At 39.9% G+C, this 18,278-nt stretch overlaps 1 protein-coding gene across 1 annotated transcript in view; it reads right to left on the reverse strand.

The window, feature by feature from the left end:
* Positions 1-18,278, reverse strand: part of slc4a3 (solute carrier family 4 member 3) — a 37,318-nt gene that overhangs the window by 1,561 nt on the left and 17,479 nt on the right. The window contains exons 5-20 of the mRNA XM_022741286.1: positions 17,938-18,083; positions 16,349-16,529; positions 15,896-16,031; positions 9,996-10,179; positions 9,134-9,239; positions 8,496-8,680; positions 7,794-8,013; positions 6,601-6,816; positions 6,365-6,513; positions 6,042-6,236; positions 4,837-5,028; positions 4,448-4,537; positions 4,184-4,350; positions 3,813-4,066; positions 2,154-2,323; positions 235-408 (exon numbers count right to left, since the gene is read on the reverse strand). Coding sequence (XP_022597007.1) covers positions 235-408; positions 2,154-2,323; positions 3,813-4,066; positions 4,184-4,350; positions 4,448-4,537; positions 4,837-5,028; positions 6,042-6,236; positions 6,365-6,513; positions 6,601-6,816; positions 7,794-8,013; positions 8,496-8,680; positions 9,134-9,239; positions 9,996-10,179; positions 15,896-16,031; positions 16,349-16,529; positions 17,938-18,083 — 2,765 coding nt within the window. The remainder of the gene's footprint in view (positions 1-234; positions 409-2,153; positions 2,324-3,812; positions 4,067-4,183; positions 4,351-4,447; positions 4,538-4,836; positions 5,029-6,041; positions 6,237-6,364; positions 6,514-6,600; positions 6,817-7,793; positions 8,014-8,495; positions 8,681-9,133; positions 9,240-9,995; positions 10,180-15,895; positions 16,032-16,348; positions 16,530-17,937; positions 18,084-18,278) is intronic.

Raw genomic sequence — 18,278 nt, forward strand, 5'->3', positions numbered from 1 at the left:
TTTGGATGAGAAATCTGTCCATGATCACATAGGAGAAAATCATCAGGAATGTTGAGTGTGAAGCTCATTTGTAGCATTTCTTTAAGAAATGTTGGTTTTAGACAGATATAAAAACATGCCAACATCCATCCAATGTTAAATTTGCTGTAAAATAAGTCTACTGAAGCTATGTGGGATCAAATGATTGTGGCACAGATTCAAACATTCCTGGACAGCCTCTGCTACCCAACTCACCGCCTGGAGCTCACGCTCCTCAAAGATCCTCGAGAGGATGAGGCGGCGCAGCGGCACCGTCATGATGAGGACGAAGGGGAACGCCAGGGAGGCCACAGTAGACTTCACTACCCACAGAGCCACAATGCACGCCAGCTGAATGATGGTGAACATGTTCATTCGCCATGTCTTCACCTGAAGCAACACACACGGTGGTTAATGGGTAGAAAACCAAAAGACCATGGACCACAGCGCAGACACACAGGCGTGCACACAGAGATACTCAAAGACACATTCAACACACTCATTCCCGAACTGCTCCTCTGCGTAATGAAAATTTTACATGTTTTTGGCTCCATCTAGTGGTAAAATCCTGCATCTAATCATTTCTGTAAATGTGAAAAGGGAGATTAAATGAATCTCTTTTTTTCAAGGAATAAACTTAAAATCTTCATCCAGTTATTTTAAACTTTAAATCCACAAGATAAAACCACTGATACTGGCTTGTAAAACATAAGGTGATTTTGACAGACTGAAAACAGCCTGTGTGGGGGCATATTGTTACTGGTTTGTGCAACAGATCCATGAGTTTGAGGGCTGATCAGATGCCAAAACACAGCACAGTTGTTTATAATATTTACTATGAGACAGGATCAACTCTGGAAAGCTGAAACGTTGACAATGAGCTTGTCTTTTGTCACTACGATCGTGAGGTAAACAGTAGAAATATGGCATTCACTTTATAAAGTCATCTACCAGGAACGTGACACTTGCATGTATTTGATTGGCCAATGCCCCCCACCCCCCAAGTGAACCAGCGCAGCTCATACAAATAAATGAGGAGGCAATGCTTTTGTCTGTCTGAACCAAAGTCTGATTATGGCTTCTATTGTACCACAAGCTCTGTAGGGGTCAGCAGCCATTCACAGCACTTGTTTTTGAAAAGTGCAATATATTGTTATTAATTATTATTGTTTTTATTATTATTATTACCACCATTATCATATTGTTGTTAACTGTTGTATCTTGTTTATATTATATTAAACCCACTCTTCAAAATCTGTTTTTCATGTCTCTCTCTCTTTTTTTTTTTTTTACACCTAACTGCATCTTAATTTTACCCTCCTCCCACCACATATCTGTGTTTACATACCCACTAGTATCCTGATTCTGATTTTGATAATGATTTCTGAGGTATCTTGGTAATTGGTTGTTCATGGTAACACAATATCCTGGTTTCAGAAAGAAGCCTCTGTTGCAGTTGTGAGAAACACAAACATGCTAGCTGGAGTTCTCCAATGCACACAGGCATTCCAAAGAAACCAAACAGCTCATCCAGTATTTCTGTCTATTCTCTCAACTCAAGTTAGATAGCAGTTAGACAGTAAAACAATAATAAAATGACAAACATGATGATGTAATGAGGATTTCCAGATTGAAATTAAAGTCTGACACCAGTAATACAGGATAGTGCAATTGCAGTGACCAGGCAGCCCGAAACTAAACTGTTACTTATCTTCAACTGTAACACTTAATCACAAATGTCTCTGTTGGTGCAGAAATGACACATTTGCTGGATGTGGTGGAGACTTGCTGAGGAAAACCTGGATAATGTTCATGTGTCATGTATGAAGGGATCTGAATGATCAGGATACTCAAAACCAGAACACTGGTGTGCATGTAAACGTTATGTTGTCGAGTCGGCCATTTTTCAGGTGTCTGTTATATCCTGCTCTGTTATGACTTTGACTCCTCAACACTCCAGCCACTCTGTTATTCCTGCACTGACTGAGTTAACTCAGACTTCAAGATGAACCCCCTTTGGTTTCTGGCAGCCTGGACTTCGCTGCAGTGACCACTCTGCTGGGTTTGGCTTCTCCCACCTCACCACTAATAACACAAGACGAGGGCATGTAAACATTCAGCGTTGCTTGTGTTACCTTGGTGACGTAGATGTGGTCAGGGTGATGCTTGGCAGGCGTGACCATGAGTGTGATGCGTTCATACAGCTGGATGCCCGTCAGAGACGTGACCCCCATGTACAGGAAGATACCAAAGAGCACGGCCAGAGGGATGAGGCGGAGCACATCTGTCATCACCATAGACATACCTGATGGGTGGAGAGGGGTTAAAGGTCAGGTTTTCACATGATATTACTGTTGTTGAAACACTCACATGCACACTAATGTGCAGCTGTGGAGAGAATTATTCATTCAACAAGGGAACAGCCTTCATGACAAACACACTGTCAGTGCTGTTTATTTGAAACATACTCACTGTTCAGATGCCTTGGTTGGGCTAATCCAAGAGTCTTATTCCTAATCCAAACAGCATTTCAATCAAACAAAAGCTCAACAATCATCATGACTCACTGAGGTTGTATACCCAAACTGGATCAAACTATACTTAAGACGACTTTGGGAACCCTACCTTAACTGAAACAAGATATTCTGCTGGAAAAGTAGAACTAGTCAGTGGATGAAAACAATGTTGCCATGACACTGCATTTTGAATTTAACAGAAATTATGGTTTCAGACGGTTTGTAAACAGCATGTAAAATCATTTTAAGATGTTGCATGGGCTTATTCCTACTTCATGAATGTCTAGACATGCAGGAGCTGCAGAGGTGCCACTCTGTACCTACTGTCTATCATAACAATCACTTGCCTGGAAACCCCACCACTGTAATTAATGCTGTAGAAAAATATAATCCCTGTAGCCTCAAAACGAATGAGAGTAATTGTTGTGGAAATAGTTGAGATTCTTCTTTCTCTACAGCTTGTTTCAGATGTGTTATTTCTGTTTTTGCACTGATGTGATTTATATAATGTTAATTCTAATGAGAAAACGGCTTTTAAGACACGTTTTGTAGAATCTTCATTAATTCAACAAGTCAGATAAAAAAAAAATTAAAAAGATAAAACAAAGATTAATTATGGTACTCAGAAGGAGCATTACACCAACCAGTAAGCCACAATCCCCTTGGTTATTGCTGCTTTGCCCGTCAAGCTTTTCATTTTCATCTTTATTTAATCTTTATTTAATCAGGCAGACTCATTGAGATTGAAATCTATTTTTCAAGAGAGGCCTGAGAACAAGAAGCAGTCACAAAAACACCATCAAGAGCAAAGACAACACAACTACACAACTACACAATACAAGACACTAAGAAACAAAGAATTAAGAAAAACATTTACAATAGTCCAAAAATGACTTTGGCTGAAAACTACTGTCACTGGCAGAGTTTTTTTTAAAGCTGTAGCTAGCAAAAGCTAATGCTAAAACTTTGCTTGTTGGCTCAGATCTGTCTCCTGCTGACTTTTTAATGTTCACAGTTGATTTGATTGAAATAAGAACCATAAGGGTCCTAAGGTAGGGTGAAGTTTAAAGATTGACACTAAAACTAAAACCTTGGATGCTAACAACAGAAAAACATACTTTGACAGGCAACACAGTTGTAAGATTTAGTTAGGATGAGGACGGGTTTAGCAAATGTAATGTTAACATAATTTTGATTTTAATTCTGGAGTTAGTGGCATGTTATTTTCCCCAAACCCAGTAAAGAGCAGTCCTTCCAATCCTCCCTTTTCCCTCTTACCGACGAGCACAGCCACAAGAAGCCCGGTCAGCCTCTGCTCTTTCACCTCCTGGATCATGGGCTTTTCACCAGGTGCCGTGGCCTTGCTCATGACTGTGAGTGCGTTGACATGGGTGACAGAGCGCACCGTGGCCGCGGTGAGCCACGGCAGGCCGAAAAGGGGACAGATGGCACCCAGGATGACGATGAGCAGTAGATCCAGGTGGAAACCTGATCCTTTAACCAGGCGACGCTCCTTCTTACTGACTATCAATCTGAGAGAGGAATGACGAGAAAATGTTTAAAAGGTAGAAATTTCGTAAAGGTTACAGTTAGTATACATTACTTTTCTACACAAAAATTCTACAGAGTAATAATCATAGTCTACATACGAAGTGATCTGAGTTTCCATGAAGATGAGGATGAAGACAAGAAGCGCAGGTACGATACTTGCTCCCATCATCCAGGTTGGAAAGGGCTGCTTATCCCCAAAGGGACTGATGAACCAACCTCTCTTGTCTGGGGATGTGACAGAAAAGCCCGACGGCACATCAAGTTTCTGAAAGCAGATAAGAAAAAGGCACTGAATTATTAGAACTGTAATAAAATGAAATTCGAAATGCTGCTGTGACTCAAGAGACTGACAGTGTATTTACCTGTGTGTAAGTGTCAGTAACAGAGTAATCCACAAACACTGAAACCAGAATTGAGATGGGGATGCCAAAATCACCAATAATTCTTCTGGCCTGAGGAACCAAACATAAATTAAATCAAGTCAATGATCAGCACACGTCAGATCACAAGCCAGTGGTTGACTACAAACAAGCCAAAGAAAGTCTTCATGTTCAGTTTAAAGAGAAACACCCACTGACGGATGAATCAATATTATTGATTTAAACTGTGTTGAACAAAATCTTCTATTTCTTCTATGAAAAAAATGTGAATTACATTATCGATGTGTCCACTTTTCCTCTACATAACAACATCCACAATTTACTATTACCCTGGCATTCACAGTTTAAGTTAAAGGTTCTTAAAACTTTACCTTGCCACCTAAGAATCGACTGTTTCTGAACTTCCTGAGGAAGAAAGCAACAAAGAAAGTGCCCATCATAAGAACCAGAGAGAGAAGAGCAGTGTTGGGCTGGTTGTAGATGGGGTCAATCTCATCTTGAAGCCCAGTAGCTGGGCTGAAGTCACTGGGGTACATTGCCATCAGTGGATGTTCCTTAAACACCTGGAGACGAGAGACGAGAGATTTAATTTATTCTCCACTGACTGACTGGAAGCGCGTTTTGCAGATAGCAGAAAGAAAGGATTAAATCTGAGTCTTGAATGTTGTAACTTCATTTAGAAACACTGTTCATGCAACATGCATCATGCATGCGTAACAAGACTAGGTGAAAACCTAGTACATGGCTAGACTGCGTTGTATTTTCATTCTGCCTAGTGTCAGTCGGTTTCAGCCCTTTATCTGTTTACTTCTTTCTTACTCTGTACTCACATTTAGAGTATTTAAATGCAGCAGAATTCACAATAAAGCTGTTCTCATTTCTATGTTTTTCTGTTTCTGTTGTCAGACAACGGAACAAGCATGAAACAGTGACTAAGACATGGCCCATTAAGACTACATGTTAACCAGCAGTCACTTCTAAGCCATTTCCAAGCTTCTGCTCTGCTGCTGCTAAAATCCTGATTATATAACCACGACATCATCTGACAAAATAACCAAACACATAAGTTAAAGACAAAGACTGTGGTGTGATTTTGACTATATTTACTTGTGAAAAGGTCACTTAGATAGAAAGTTAGACGGAAAGTTAGAAGCTCAATCACATTGAAAAGTCTGGGAATCTAGCAACAAAGGCATTAAGTTTGGCAACACTGTTTCTTTTTCTCCTTCTTCTTTGGGGCTTTTACGGCAGTTGGCATCCATCATGTTGCATTACTGCCTCCTTCCAACTTTAATCCTGGTCTCCACTGATCCTAGTTTCTGTACCTGTTATGACTGTCTTTCTCTCTTCATATTTCCTGCTTAAAATCAGGACAGCAAGACTACTTGAAAGAGCAACGACCAGTGATGAAACTCTCAACAACAGTCAGCTGGCTGACAAATGGTGTAACTCCATCATTCACTCAGTCAGTCAGTCACAGACATTCACGTTTACAAGGCTGGCCTCACAAAAAATATGTTATACTGTCCAAATTCTTCTGGAGCTCAGCGAGTTGTGTTATATGTGAAGCAGTTACCTTGATGAGCTTTGAGAAAGTCTCGTAGATGAAGATGAGGGAGATGAGGAAAGCAAAAATCTCCTGGGTAAAGGGTGAGATGTAGCGGACGAGGAAGCTGCCCTCTGCTGCAACAATCACCAGGACAATGAAGATGAGCCAAAACCCGATCCATACCCGACCAGTCAGGTACTCAAAGTCGTGAGCCTGACAGAACTGAGTGAAAAGACATTGACATTAGTCACATGTTCAGGGAAAACAAAACTGGAAATCTGCAGTGTGTGATAAACTGAGTGTGTACTAAAATGCATTCATTACATGTCTGTGTCGCAAAGGTCAAGTACCTTGTAGAAGGCTTCTTCAAACACCAGTAAGGGTCCTGAGAAGCCAATGATGAGAAGCGGCTGACCAGCAAGCAGCGAGAATATAACTCCAAGAGTTGCAGTTGAAACGATAAGCTCAGTCACTCCCATCATGCCCTCTGTTTTCTCTCCTGTATGCATAAAAACATCTTAATAACATAATTATCAAAATGACATGGGATCAAATTTTGCTCATGCAGTTTATAGCTTCAGTTTACCCAGCAGGCCTCCGAAGGTTATAGTGGGCGACAGTGCTGCAAAGTAGATGAAGATGACGGCAGCGACGCACTGCATGTCCACGGCATCTTTTAAGTCACTGACATAGTGTGGATAGCGGCGGCGGATATCGTGGATCAGGCCTCCGAATGGGATCCCTGAGCGCTTTAACGGGTCCACCTCCTGGTCTCCCTCCTCCTCCTCCTCTGGACTCACCTCTAGGGGGTTTGAGACAGCCTCCATTACATAAAGAAACTACCATTCATCACAATAATAATAATAATAACGCTAAAACGATAAAAGTCAACAGTTAACATTAAAAGACACAATCTGTAACGCCATTAAAATCTAAAAAGGAAGACTACACCTCACTATCACAGGCAAAGAGAAACACTTGCAACTTTCTATATTTTCAGCAAAACTAACTAACAAGGATTATATGTATTTAAGGCCTCATATGTCCTATTCCTCATCAATCATACACAGTCCTTCTACCTTAAAAGGATAGTTCAGATTATTTGACGTGGGGTTGTGAGAGGTGCTTATCTATAGTCAGTGCAGTAGATTCAGATCAGTGTGCTAACAAGTTTAGAGAGGCAGCCGGGAGAACATGCACGTCCACAGCAGCACATCACTCAGTGTCTGTGCTGGTGCTCCTGCTGTTTCTCTAAACTGAGAGCACACTGATCCAAATCTACTCCAGGTTATACTTTAACTATATTCTACTATACTGACTATGGATAAGCACCTCACACAGCTCCACGTCAAACAACCTCAATTATCACTTTAAATTCTCCCAAGAACACCAAATGTGTATTAATTCACAGCTGAAAATATGTGTAAGACCAAGAAAAGGACCACACATTCTCACATTAGAGAACCAAAAAAATTGATTGATTCACAACAATTATCAAAAATAGTAGGCAGTTAATTCTGTTTTGATTGACTAATCGATTAACTTAATAATAATTGAAGCTCTAACTGATTCATTCCTTCTCGCACCAGTGCTTTGTTTACTGATGGTATCATGTCATTTGTAAAACTACTAAAAGGTACAATAGCACTGATTTTGCAAAATGATTTCTAGCTGAAGAAACTTGTGTTTGCATTGCAGAAATAATGTTGGAAGTCCCTCCCTCAAACTGTAATTGCACATGTGGTTTGGAAAAGCCTCTTTACAGACTTGACTAAGCACCTTTGTTGTCCTGCACCAATCCAAAGGAGGAGTGGTGCTTTTTGAGCTCTCTTTCCTTCCTCTTGCGCAGCATCTGCTTCTGGAAGTCAGCCACCGTCTTCAGGAGGTCTTTGCCCGCCACATCTGAGGGTGGAATGACGATGCTGCAGTCTAAGAACTCATTGATACCGTTCAGGAGGTCCTGTCTGTCGTCAGCAAAGTAGGCCACCTCGTGGAAGTTCTACAACAAAATACAACTGGATGTCAGCAGCAGAAAGAAGAGAAATTCAAGATACATGTGACGTTGTCACTATTGCACATTCCCCCATTTATAATGCACATTGTACATATTTATTTGTTTCTTATTATGTTTTTCAAATTTTTATTGTAAATATTTGAGAAAAATGTTCTATTTATATTCAGGCTATCTGGCTTGCTGTACTTGCTTTTGCAATATCTTTATACATTTTCTTCTTACTATGTTTATTGTTATGCAGCAAAACACCAAAGCAAATTCCTTGTATGTGAAAACAAACTTTTTTTTCTACAGATTTAGATACACTATTGAGTTTCGGCTTGACAACATAAAAATATCAGTGATTATTTTATTTTTTAATCAATGGTAAAATATCCAAATATCTATCACTTAGTTACTCTGATGGGGATAATTAGTATCCCATTTGCATTTATAGGAATCTGAAATGAGGAAAATGTTGCACATACCTTGTCGGACATGAGAGTGGCGAAGGAACGTCCAATCTCATGATAGTCAATGTTGGACTGACTGGGACCGAGTAGGACGAAAAGAAAGCGAACAGGGACCGGGACCTCCAGCACCGACTCCAGAAGCACGGCATCGTTCAGCCTGACAAAGGCCATGGCTGGCTGCTCCAGAAACTCCACACAGCCTGACAGGAAAAGAAATAGTAAAATAATAATTAGTGATTTTTCCACAGCTCCACATTAGGAGCAGAATCTGTGATTGCACCTTGACTATTGGCCTGTTGTGATATAATAAACACCAGGATTAAATAGTGCTGTAGTGATAATTTGCTGTTAATGTCACATCAAGACGTCCAGCAGCTTTACAGTTCAGCAGCTGCAGAAGTGTTGACTTCACATTAACAGCAGTGTTAAACTGTAGCAAAGGTGAAAGCTGATCAGAATACAAAGAAGTAGGATGCCGTTAGCAGTGAATATGAAACAATAATGGTGATTATTGATGTAATTTAACTTTTTGAGGCCGAAACTAATGGAGAATCTACAACAAGCAGATTCATCTCTTAGCATTTATAAAAAAAAAAAAAAAAAAAACATAATTTCTGTAACTAATCTACTTTGTCAAAACTCCCAGAGCTTACCAACTAAAACGATGACAGCTTCAGCATCTTTGGGAATCTTGGCGAGCAGTTTCATGGACCTCGCCGCAGCTGGATGGCTCTCAGGAGGCAGAGGGTGGAGAGATTTCTTGGAGGAAGACCAGTAAAAAGATTATTCACATTACTGCTCCGACCAACGTGATGTGACACCATAATGTAACATGGGACCAATAATGTGGGAATTATTGTGGGGATAGCAACATGTATGAACAATACTTTACTAATGCAATTCATTTTGAACTACACAACTGCACAACTGGTTCTTTATGTCTGAGGAGAATTTTTTTGATAGGCTGCTTTAAATTTGCCAACATTTTAAGCCACGGGGAACATTAAGGTTTCACAGTTAATGCATCAAGAAGCATTAACTGGAAACACCTGTAAGCTGACTAAAAACATAATTCAACACATGTGGCCCAGGGAGGCTCGCTCTCTCCAACTTCAAGAACTACCTACGCGACTTCTGACCTCATGGAGGGGTGTTTCAAAGAACAATGCAAGAGCCACAGGCCTCACATCAGGACTTTAGTGTAATCATGTTTAAATCTATGCTTACTGCTGACTCTTAGAACTTAATGCAAACCATAAACTAGAACAAGACAGCTCACTGCTGCTTTTATCTCCATCCATTTAGATAGCTGAGTTCAATTATCCAAGTGGGTTCTTGTCAAAACTAGTTAATCACCTACTTTGGCTTGGGTAAATTGTATTCACTGCGCTGTCAGCCTGCAGTGTTTCAACTACATCTCAGTCTATCATCACCCATATCTCATACCTCTCAGATCTCTGTCACCTCCCTCTGAGATTGACACAAAGCACTCAAGACTAAGGAATAACAACTTACAAACAGGCTGACAAACACGTCTTGTTTGGGGTCGTACACCGGCCCTTTGTTATCCTGGTGTTCATCATGCTCTTCAGCCACCAGCGGCAGACTGGTGTCATGGACGTGGTTGTGATTGAAGCTGCTGTGAAGACTGCTGGATGAGTGGTGGCGGTGGAAACGATGTTTTAAATCACTTGGATGACTGTGAAAAAAGAATTAAAAAAAAAGAGTAAGTCAACAAACAACTTTTTAAGGATGTGGACTCATCTGTTATTTGTGCCAAATGCCATGCCAATGTCAGCATGCTAATAAGCTCAAAGCGATAATGTTAAGAAGTTCATGTTTTTATTTTTGTTATTAGAATATTTTGCAATTAGCACTAGGTACAAAAGTAGGTTGATGGCAATGTCATTAGTTTAACAGTTTATGAACCAAAGTAGCAGAAGGACAAATTAAACCTTTTACATTATGATGGCTCAAGATTAAAGGTCCCATATTGTATAAAGGTAGATTTCCATGTCTGTTGATCATAAAGCAGGTCTAGCTTCTATATTAATACTGTAAAAGTATCAAAGTTCTCAGTCCACAGAGTAATGCACACAGCCTGTATTCAGAAACTGAGTCTTAAAAAGAGCTGTTAGGACTTCTGTAACTTTGTGATGTCATAATGAAATAGTCGCCACTCTCAGCCTCGCCCAAAGCCCTAAGACCCACTATCCAACCTTTGTTTTTTTTTTTTTTTTTTTTACTTTATGAACGACACAACACAGAGCCGCCATTCTGACAATGAGCTAGCAACTATGAGACAGAAAGATATGGAGGAAACGCTGCACAATCAGACACAAACACCCTCAGACACAAACACCCTGAGAGGCCTGAGAGAGGAGATGTAAAACTACATTGACATGGTTTTTAGTACTAAAAACCACAAATGTCTTCTTGTGAAAATCACAAATTCAAATAAAACATTGGGAAAGTGTGAAATATGGGACATTTAAAAGGTATGGGATTACAGTTCCTCCTGACAAGGACATGAATGTTTGCAACAAATTTTAGCATCCAGTAATTTTCCAAACCTTTAACTTTGAGCCTATGTCAGCACAGATAAAATGACTCAAAATCAGCCAGACTTTAGCTTCAACCAATCAAAGCAAAACGCAATGACGGGCTGATGCTTCTGCAACAATATTACTTTACTTCACTGATATATCAATACAGACTGTCTATGTCTGTATAGTAGAATATAAGTCTTTATAACTTAGTATACTGACTAACTTTTTTCTGAGCTTTCAACCACAACCCACAGAACAACTCTCAGGCTTCATCTGTGAATGGCTTATGTTTTTCATCAAAAATATCAGAAACTGGAGGAATAGCCACCTGTTCCCTCTCCAGCTTGAGGATGATGATAATTGTGATTATAATATAATGATACTGGCGCTGTTTCACAAAAATGAATAATTCAGTACTTGAAAGAACTGCTGGGTAATTTGGATTGTAGAAAAGCCCAGCACAGCTGTGACTCTTGTTCACATAATCCACCTTCTTCAGTCGACATGTTGAGGAGCTTTACTTCATGCAGCAGCAATGCAGCTCATAAATTTACAAAAGTCATTAGCAAAATTCCTCAAAATCTAAACCTTTTCAGGTCAAGCTAATTAGAAAGCTGTTATAAGACAATCTGAGTTGACACAGTGTCTCTTCCAAATGTGATATTTTCAATAAATCATCAATAAAACAGCCAGAGGCTAATCTGTGCAGCATTACTATCAGCGCTTTAGTGCATGTCAGGGTAATCACGCTTTCTCCCTTCTCAAGTATTTGGTGTGTCACAGAATCCAAGTTTCATTACATCACTGCACAGTCCACTGGTGACATCACCTCGCTCATTAGGCCCACAAGGTCCAATAAGACGGCGCCCAGATTGGACGCGACATCACAACACGACAAAAGAACGAGGTGTGACACTGAAGGGAATTGTGCTCGAGATGTTTCCAGAGGATCTTTAAACTGGTCTGAGTAAGCGATGAACTAAATTTTAGCAGCACCTCAGTGTGTTTCTTTCCACTTACTAAATCTGATATCTCAGACTGGTGATGACTCTAATGACTGACTGTTTTTTTTCCCCTGTGGATGCAGCCAGTGAAAAGCTGGGAATTTATGTGGAAAGGCTGTGAAAGATGGAATGGACACACAATGGCCTGCTGCTCAGAAGCTGAACAGTTTATATTGTGTCATCTGTTGTCTCGCTTTGTGAGTATTTATACAAAATCCATCTTGTTACATGAGGTTTTAGTGAAACAGCAAATCTGGTCACCACCATATTAGTAATACTGAATTACAGCACTGTCCACGTAGTATTACACAGGTGAGCCAGACAGACAATGCTGGACCAGTGGCTCTATACAGACACCAAAAGGATGAAGATGAATTTCTTGGAAAATAAAACTAAAACAGGAGTAAGTGAAAGTTTATTTTTTGACCTTGAAAACAGTAGTTGACAAAAAAAAAAATCTCACTCCAGGTCTATTTAGTGGCTGTTCTGGAGCTTTCAATCTTATTGCACAATAAAAGCTAAAGTTAGAATATGTAACTTTTCCAAATTCAATTTTTTTTGCGTTTTGTTCTTATTATTATGCAAATGTTTCAGGCAATTTTCAAACTTTGAGAAATACATGATGTTAATCATGGTAACGGTACGTGACATTTGGTCACCTGTCAATGACAGACCTATGTGAACATGTCCATGTTATGGCTGTCTGCCAGAGGTAGTCAAACTGACTTTTATCCAGTTTTAAAAAACACTTTTTAGATGTTGGTTGTTAGGATTTTAGTCATCGGATGTCTGGATCTAAAGTTATCAGAGAAAAAAGCTGACCTAATGTTAGACAGCTCAGCTGCTGGAGATGTCCTGTGTCTGCTGAACTGCATCAGTGAATCTGTGAATCACGGAGTGAAACTTCTTTATTTGGTGTTTGTACCGGTCTTAATCCCCTGGTCTGTTTGTTATGGAGAAGAGGACACCTCTGTGGATAATTCAGCTGCTGGTAAAAACCTCATGAACATCAGCTTTGTAAGTTATCAGAGAAACAACCAAAAGAAAGGATAACAGCAATCTCAGCTTCCAACTCTTCCCCAACGTCTCGTCTCTCGTCGTCTTCCTGAACCACTGACAATGAAGGAACCAAACCAGGAGAAGGTGGTGAAGACAACAACTCCCACGATCCCACACTATTTCATGACATCACCCAACACTGTCTTTTGTCATAGTTTTGATTGAGAGCCCTAGTGGCAGAAGTTGTAGTACTGTGTGTTTAAGAACTTTTAGTAGCTCACATGGATGAGACCTCATTAAGGTCCTCAGAAAAATGGAAATCTGAACATATGCAATTCCATGAAAACTGGACAAACTCCACCTGCTGAGGAAGTGCAATCAAAAGCTACTATAAAGAAGGAAGCTCATCTCTGGAGCTACACCATTAGCCTGGTTATACCTAACATTTTAAATGATCCCTGAAGTGAAACAAAATATTGACAGGAGAATGAGTGAGCATGATTCATTTTATTTTTGACAGGCATGGCTTGTCTCTCTGGTAATTCAGTCTGACAGCCGACATTTAGTTAACTTGTTTTTTTCATTATGTAACTCTGAAAAATCCATTCTGCTCTATGAGTAGTGCTGTTCCATTGGTCATGTGTTAGGTCAGTTTAGCTTGTGTGTCAATACAAGTGCCAATCAATAAGTGGGAACCATCTCAGAGAGCCGGAAACATCGAGGAGATGACATGTCACATGTTTAACATCCATATGCTATTTATTTGAAGTACTGCATATATATCAGTACACAGGATATGATGTAACTATTTCCTTGGTCTTTTTTCAGCACTTATATAGGATCAGTTGAGAGGATTCGTGTCTCTGAGGTTGTGGTGTCCCCTGGTCTATCCCCTCTCCAAGTCTAGTCACATTTACTTCCTCATCCGCTGATTTAACACCCAAAAATATTTCCAAGTACTGCATAAACCTCGGTTAACTGGGCCGGCTGGGAAGAACCTGCTCATGTAAAACACACAGAGCACCAAAAACTCCCTGTTGATAAGAGGTAAACGTCGCCTATCATCTCACATCCTGAATTTTACTTCTGTCTCCTTTCAACCCAAAATCTTAGACATGTAATGAGCCTGGATTTATAAAAAGTAGCAATATTTAAAAGAAATTCTGATTTCAAGCCTGAAAGTTCATATATATTTTATGCAGGGCCTCAAACAGTGTCTGTTTCATTCTCAGTAATCAAAGATCAGACTGAAACACCCACTCGTTAGTGTATAAGGTCTGAAGGAGAGCAGGACTGAGAGGGCACAGATTTCAAATGGTCAGGACAGCGCAGCGTCAAACTTTAAATCTGAAGGTCTGGGCTTTAAGACCCTGGGCAGCTAGGCTACTGTCTTGACATTTGTAATTTAGACAGCCCTGGGGAAGTACACCAGATGATGAGCCAAGTCTTGTTAAATGTCACTTTTTGGAAATTCCCAGCTCTGTTCCCCTGAGTTTGGCTTTTTTTTTAACAACCTCCACAACAGAATAATGATTAATGAGGAGTGTGCTGGGGTTTGATTCCTCATGCTGCCATGCTCACAATCCATGAACAACATGTAAACACAGCTGCATCCACACTGCCATACACTGACAGGTCTGTTAATATATGGATTAAAAAGAACAACTAAATCTATGATAACAATATTTTCAGGACCTTTTCACACGAAGCAGGAGACAGGTAACTGGGATTAATCCTGGCTTTTTGGTCTCACAGAGATGGTTGGTGTTGCCATGGTAACTAACACTACAACCGTATGCTTAGGCTTAAAAATAAAAACTCTAAAATGTACATCCTAATCAGCCAACTGTGATTCCGCATTGTACTTCAGTATTAAAACTTCATGTGATGAGTGACATGTTTACAATCTAGTAGCAAGACTTTCTTTTATTTCATATGAATAAATTAATTTGTATTAAACTGAATTAATATTATAAGAATTAAAATGTATCTACGATAAAACAGGATTTTTAGCAAACAGAACAGAAAGCCTGTTACTTGTATTACCATTTAATAAAATGTAATTCTGCTTATTAATTGTGCTAAAATTCTTTCACAGAGCTCCAGACAGTGATTGGCTCAGTTTAAACTCTTAAAGACACTCGTATTATTGCTGCCCCAGAAAACATTTTGGTCTCATACAGTAAATCTGCAATCTGCAAATCGGTTTATTGATTCATATGTGTGGAGTAGAATGTATGTAGTTTGTGCTAGGCTTGGGCCAATATTTAATAATATCGAATATCGTGATATTTCCCACCTTATGCAATCTTTTTCATTATGTCAATTTTTTTTCATTTCCTTTTGTGAAGTCTTACAGTTTTACACAATCTGCATTGCTGCTGAGTCTGACCCTCATTTCACTGCTTTGCTGACAAATAAAACAATGAACTTCTGTTTAGTGGCAACGTCAAATACAATGACGTAATGATATTATTTTAAAAAAAATTCACTCCCCATCCCCTGCAATAATATCGTATATCCCAATGTTTGAGATGGACTGTATCGAGGTATTACATTTTTGGACCTCACCTAAGCCTCATTAAATTTAATTCATTTGATAAGACGGCAGGTTATGTAAAAGATTTGGTTACAGTTGTAATGGTGTAAATCAAGAGTAAAAGGGGCCTGTTTTAAATTAGGACCTTCTTAAAAGTGCACAAAATGGAGTTTTCCACCTGTTCCTACGAGCTTAGTTGGCCAAAAATATTTTAGATTTGGCTTTTAAATCCTGTAATGTCTCCTGGGGTGCCACAACAAATATGTTCGCTTTGAGGAAAGAACTTCACTAAATACTTCAGTTAGTCTCAGACTGGTTACTGACCTGTGTTTGAGAAGCAGAGCCCGCAGAACACTGGATCTGTCCTCGGCTCTGATCTGATCAGAGATGATCATCGTCTCCACCACCAGATGAGCGATGCCAGGCAGAGAATTCTGCTCCAGGTCCAGAAGGATAGCACCTAGGGAAGGAAGGTACAGGAAGACAAGGGCTGAAAATGGCTGCTGAGACTGTTTTGTATAAAAAGTATTTCAGATTCCTGGGGGGAGAATCTAATCAGGACAAAAATGTTCAAGTCCTCATATTTGTATTTGAGAAACTTTAGCCAAAAATACACTTCTGTCAAACTAGATTTGTCCAGCAAAGATGAGTTTCGCTTCTTTTTGCATGTCATGTTTATCCTTGTGGATTTTATATCAGCTGCACATGGAAATAAGTAAACCATAAGACTGATACTGTGAGCATGTGTACTGCTGTTTGCACGCAGGAGCTTTTTACCGTGTGTGATGGTGCGACGAAGCTCCAGCAAGCTGCGGAAGGAGAGTGAGGCCACGTGAGGTTTGCCCCAGCGATCCGTCTCCTCCTCCACATCCTCTTCAAACTTGATCCAGCGAGCGCGTTCCTTCCAACGCATCTCATGATCCTTCTCCACGATCAGCTCGTTCAGCTCCACAAACAACTGGAGGTGGAGCAGGGCACAAAAATATATGGCTTTAAATTTCATATGTAGTAGTCAAAGATTATGTTTACCCTCATCTAAGTATTTGTTAACATCCCCCAGTTCTTTCAATGGAGCTTGTTTTCCCTTTTCTCTTTCTTTTTTTTCTCCAAACTGAATATATTATACCTATAGGAGAAAATAATGATAATAATCAGTGACAGCTAATCCAATCCAAACCAACACGTTTATGAGGCCTGACGTAAGATAACAACATGGTTTGGAGGGACATTCTGTTACATTTCAACAAAGAAGTTTTCTCAGAGCAACACAAAATGATAATATGATTTGTGTTTTTGTGCCATTTGTGCAGTCAAACTGAGGTGAAACATTAGTAGGAATTTTATAGCTTCTTCTGGTCTGGTGACTCGCCATTAAGTCACTGAAGAGGAATGTGGTTAAGCTCAGACTTCACTCCAAGAGCTCTGGAGATTACGTTTAACACTGAATCAAATGACTACTGTATGTGTAATGTGAGGGGGGTCATTTGTAGTGAAAAACAGGTAAAATTATCACCCAACCTTACGTTTCCTATGAGGAAGTGCTTTAGCCAATATCAGCTCATTGTTTTGGTTTTACAAGTCACAGCTTTACTGTGCTTTTTGGTTCAATCTCTCCGCTCTTGTCAACCTTGTTTCCAGCAGCAGTAGGGAGAGCAAAGACCATCAATAAACCCACTGTTTGGTATATACCTAGCACCAGATAGCTGACAGACATAGCAGCAAGCTGGTAGCAGCTACAAAACTAGACTGTTCCCCTCAGGAGCTGGTGAAGACCAAACCAGAGCTACAAGGAGAGTAAATATTGGACTTAAATCTGTTGTGGCCAGAGACATGACTCAAATGAATGTTAAAGGGCTATTTTCAAGTTTTCTCCTCCACTGAATGCAGGTGGTGGTGATTGTCACTTGACAAGAGCTTCCGCTGTCGTTGCCTTCATATTACAATTCATTATAATTCATTATAATACTCTCTCTGAGCAGCGCTACGTCTTCAGGACAGATTGGAGGCTACAGTGAGTCGCTATCTGAAATTGGTTAGATGGGCCGGAGCTAGCTGGTTAGCATGCTAACTTCAGTAGAAGAAAAGACGTCATAGAGACACTGGGGTTGCTTTCCACTGCTGGAGACAGCTCTTGATGAGCAAAGAGCTGTTTCTTCTAGACTGGTAAGTAAACAGCTGTTAATGCTAACGTTGGCTAGGTAGCAATATAATGGTTTGCTATCGCATTCATCATAATGATACTGTAATATTATGTATTTAACAAAGGAAACTAGTGTAAATTGTATGTTGCCTGCATATTGATGTATTCATCCTGTGGTCAATATGCAGATTAATGCAGTTGAAGGAAAAAGCATTGTGCTGCAAACCTCATGAATTTTTTTTTCTGCTGCTCTCTTCTTCTTCTTCAGGCTGGATAGTGGTGTGGAGCTGTTGCTGGACCGGGCCATTTGACATCGGGACGACTTCTTCACCAAGTGGCGTCTCACCCCGGGGTTGTCCTCAAATCTGTGACCTGCACAACAGAAGGGTCAACATTGCTAAGTGATGATGTCTACATCTGAGGAGGCCAGTTTGATGAGTCATTCAGAAACCAACCTACCGAGGAGCATTTTAAAAGCAGTATTATGAAACGCTCTTTTATGATTGTGAACAAATCAAACATCCTTTCCAAGTCAGAAAATGTGCTTCAGAAATCATATTTATATGT

Source organism: Seriola dumerili, unplaced genomic scaffold (genome assembly GCF_002260705.1).
Source record: "Seriola dumerili isolate Sdu_G_001 unplaced genomic scaffold, Sdu_1.0 BDQW01000052.1, whole genome shotgun sequence".
Taxonomy (NCBI): domain Eukaryota; kingdom Metazoa; phylum Chordata; class Actinopteri; order Carangiformes; family Carangidae; genus Seriola; species Seriola dumerili.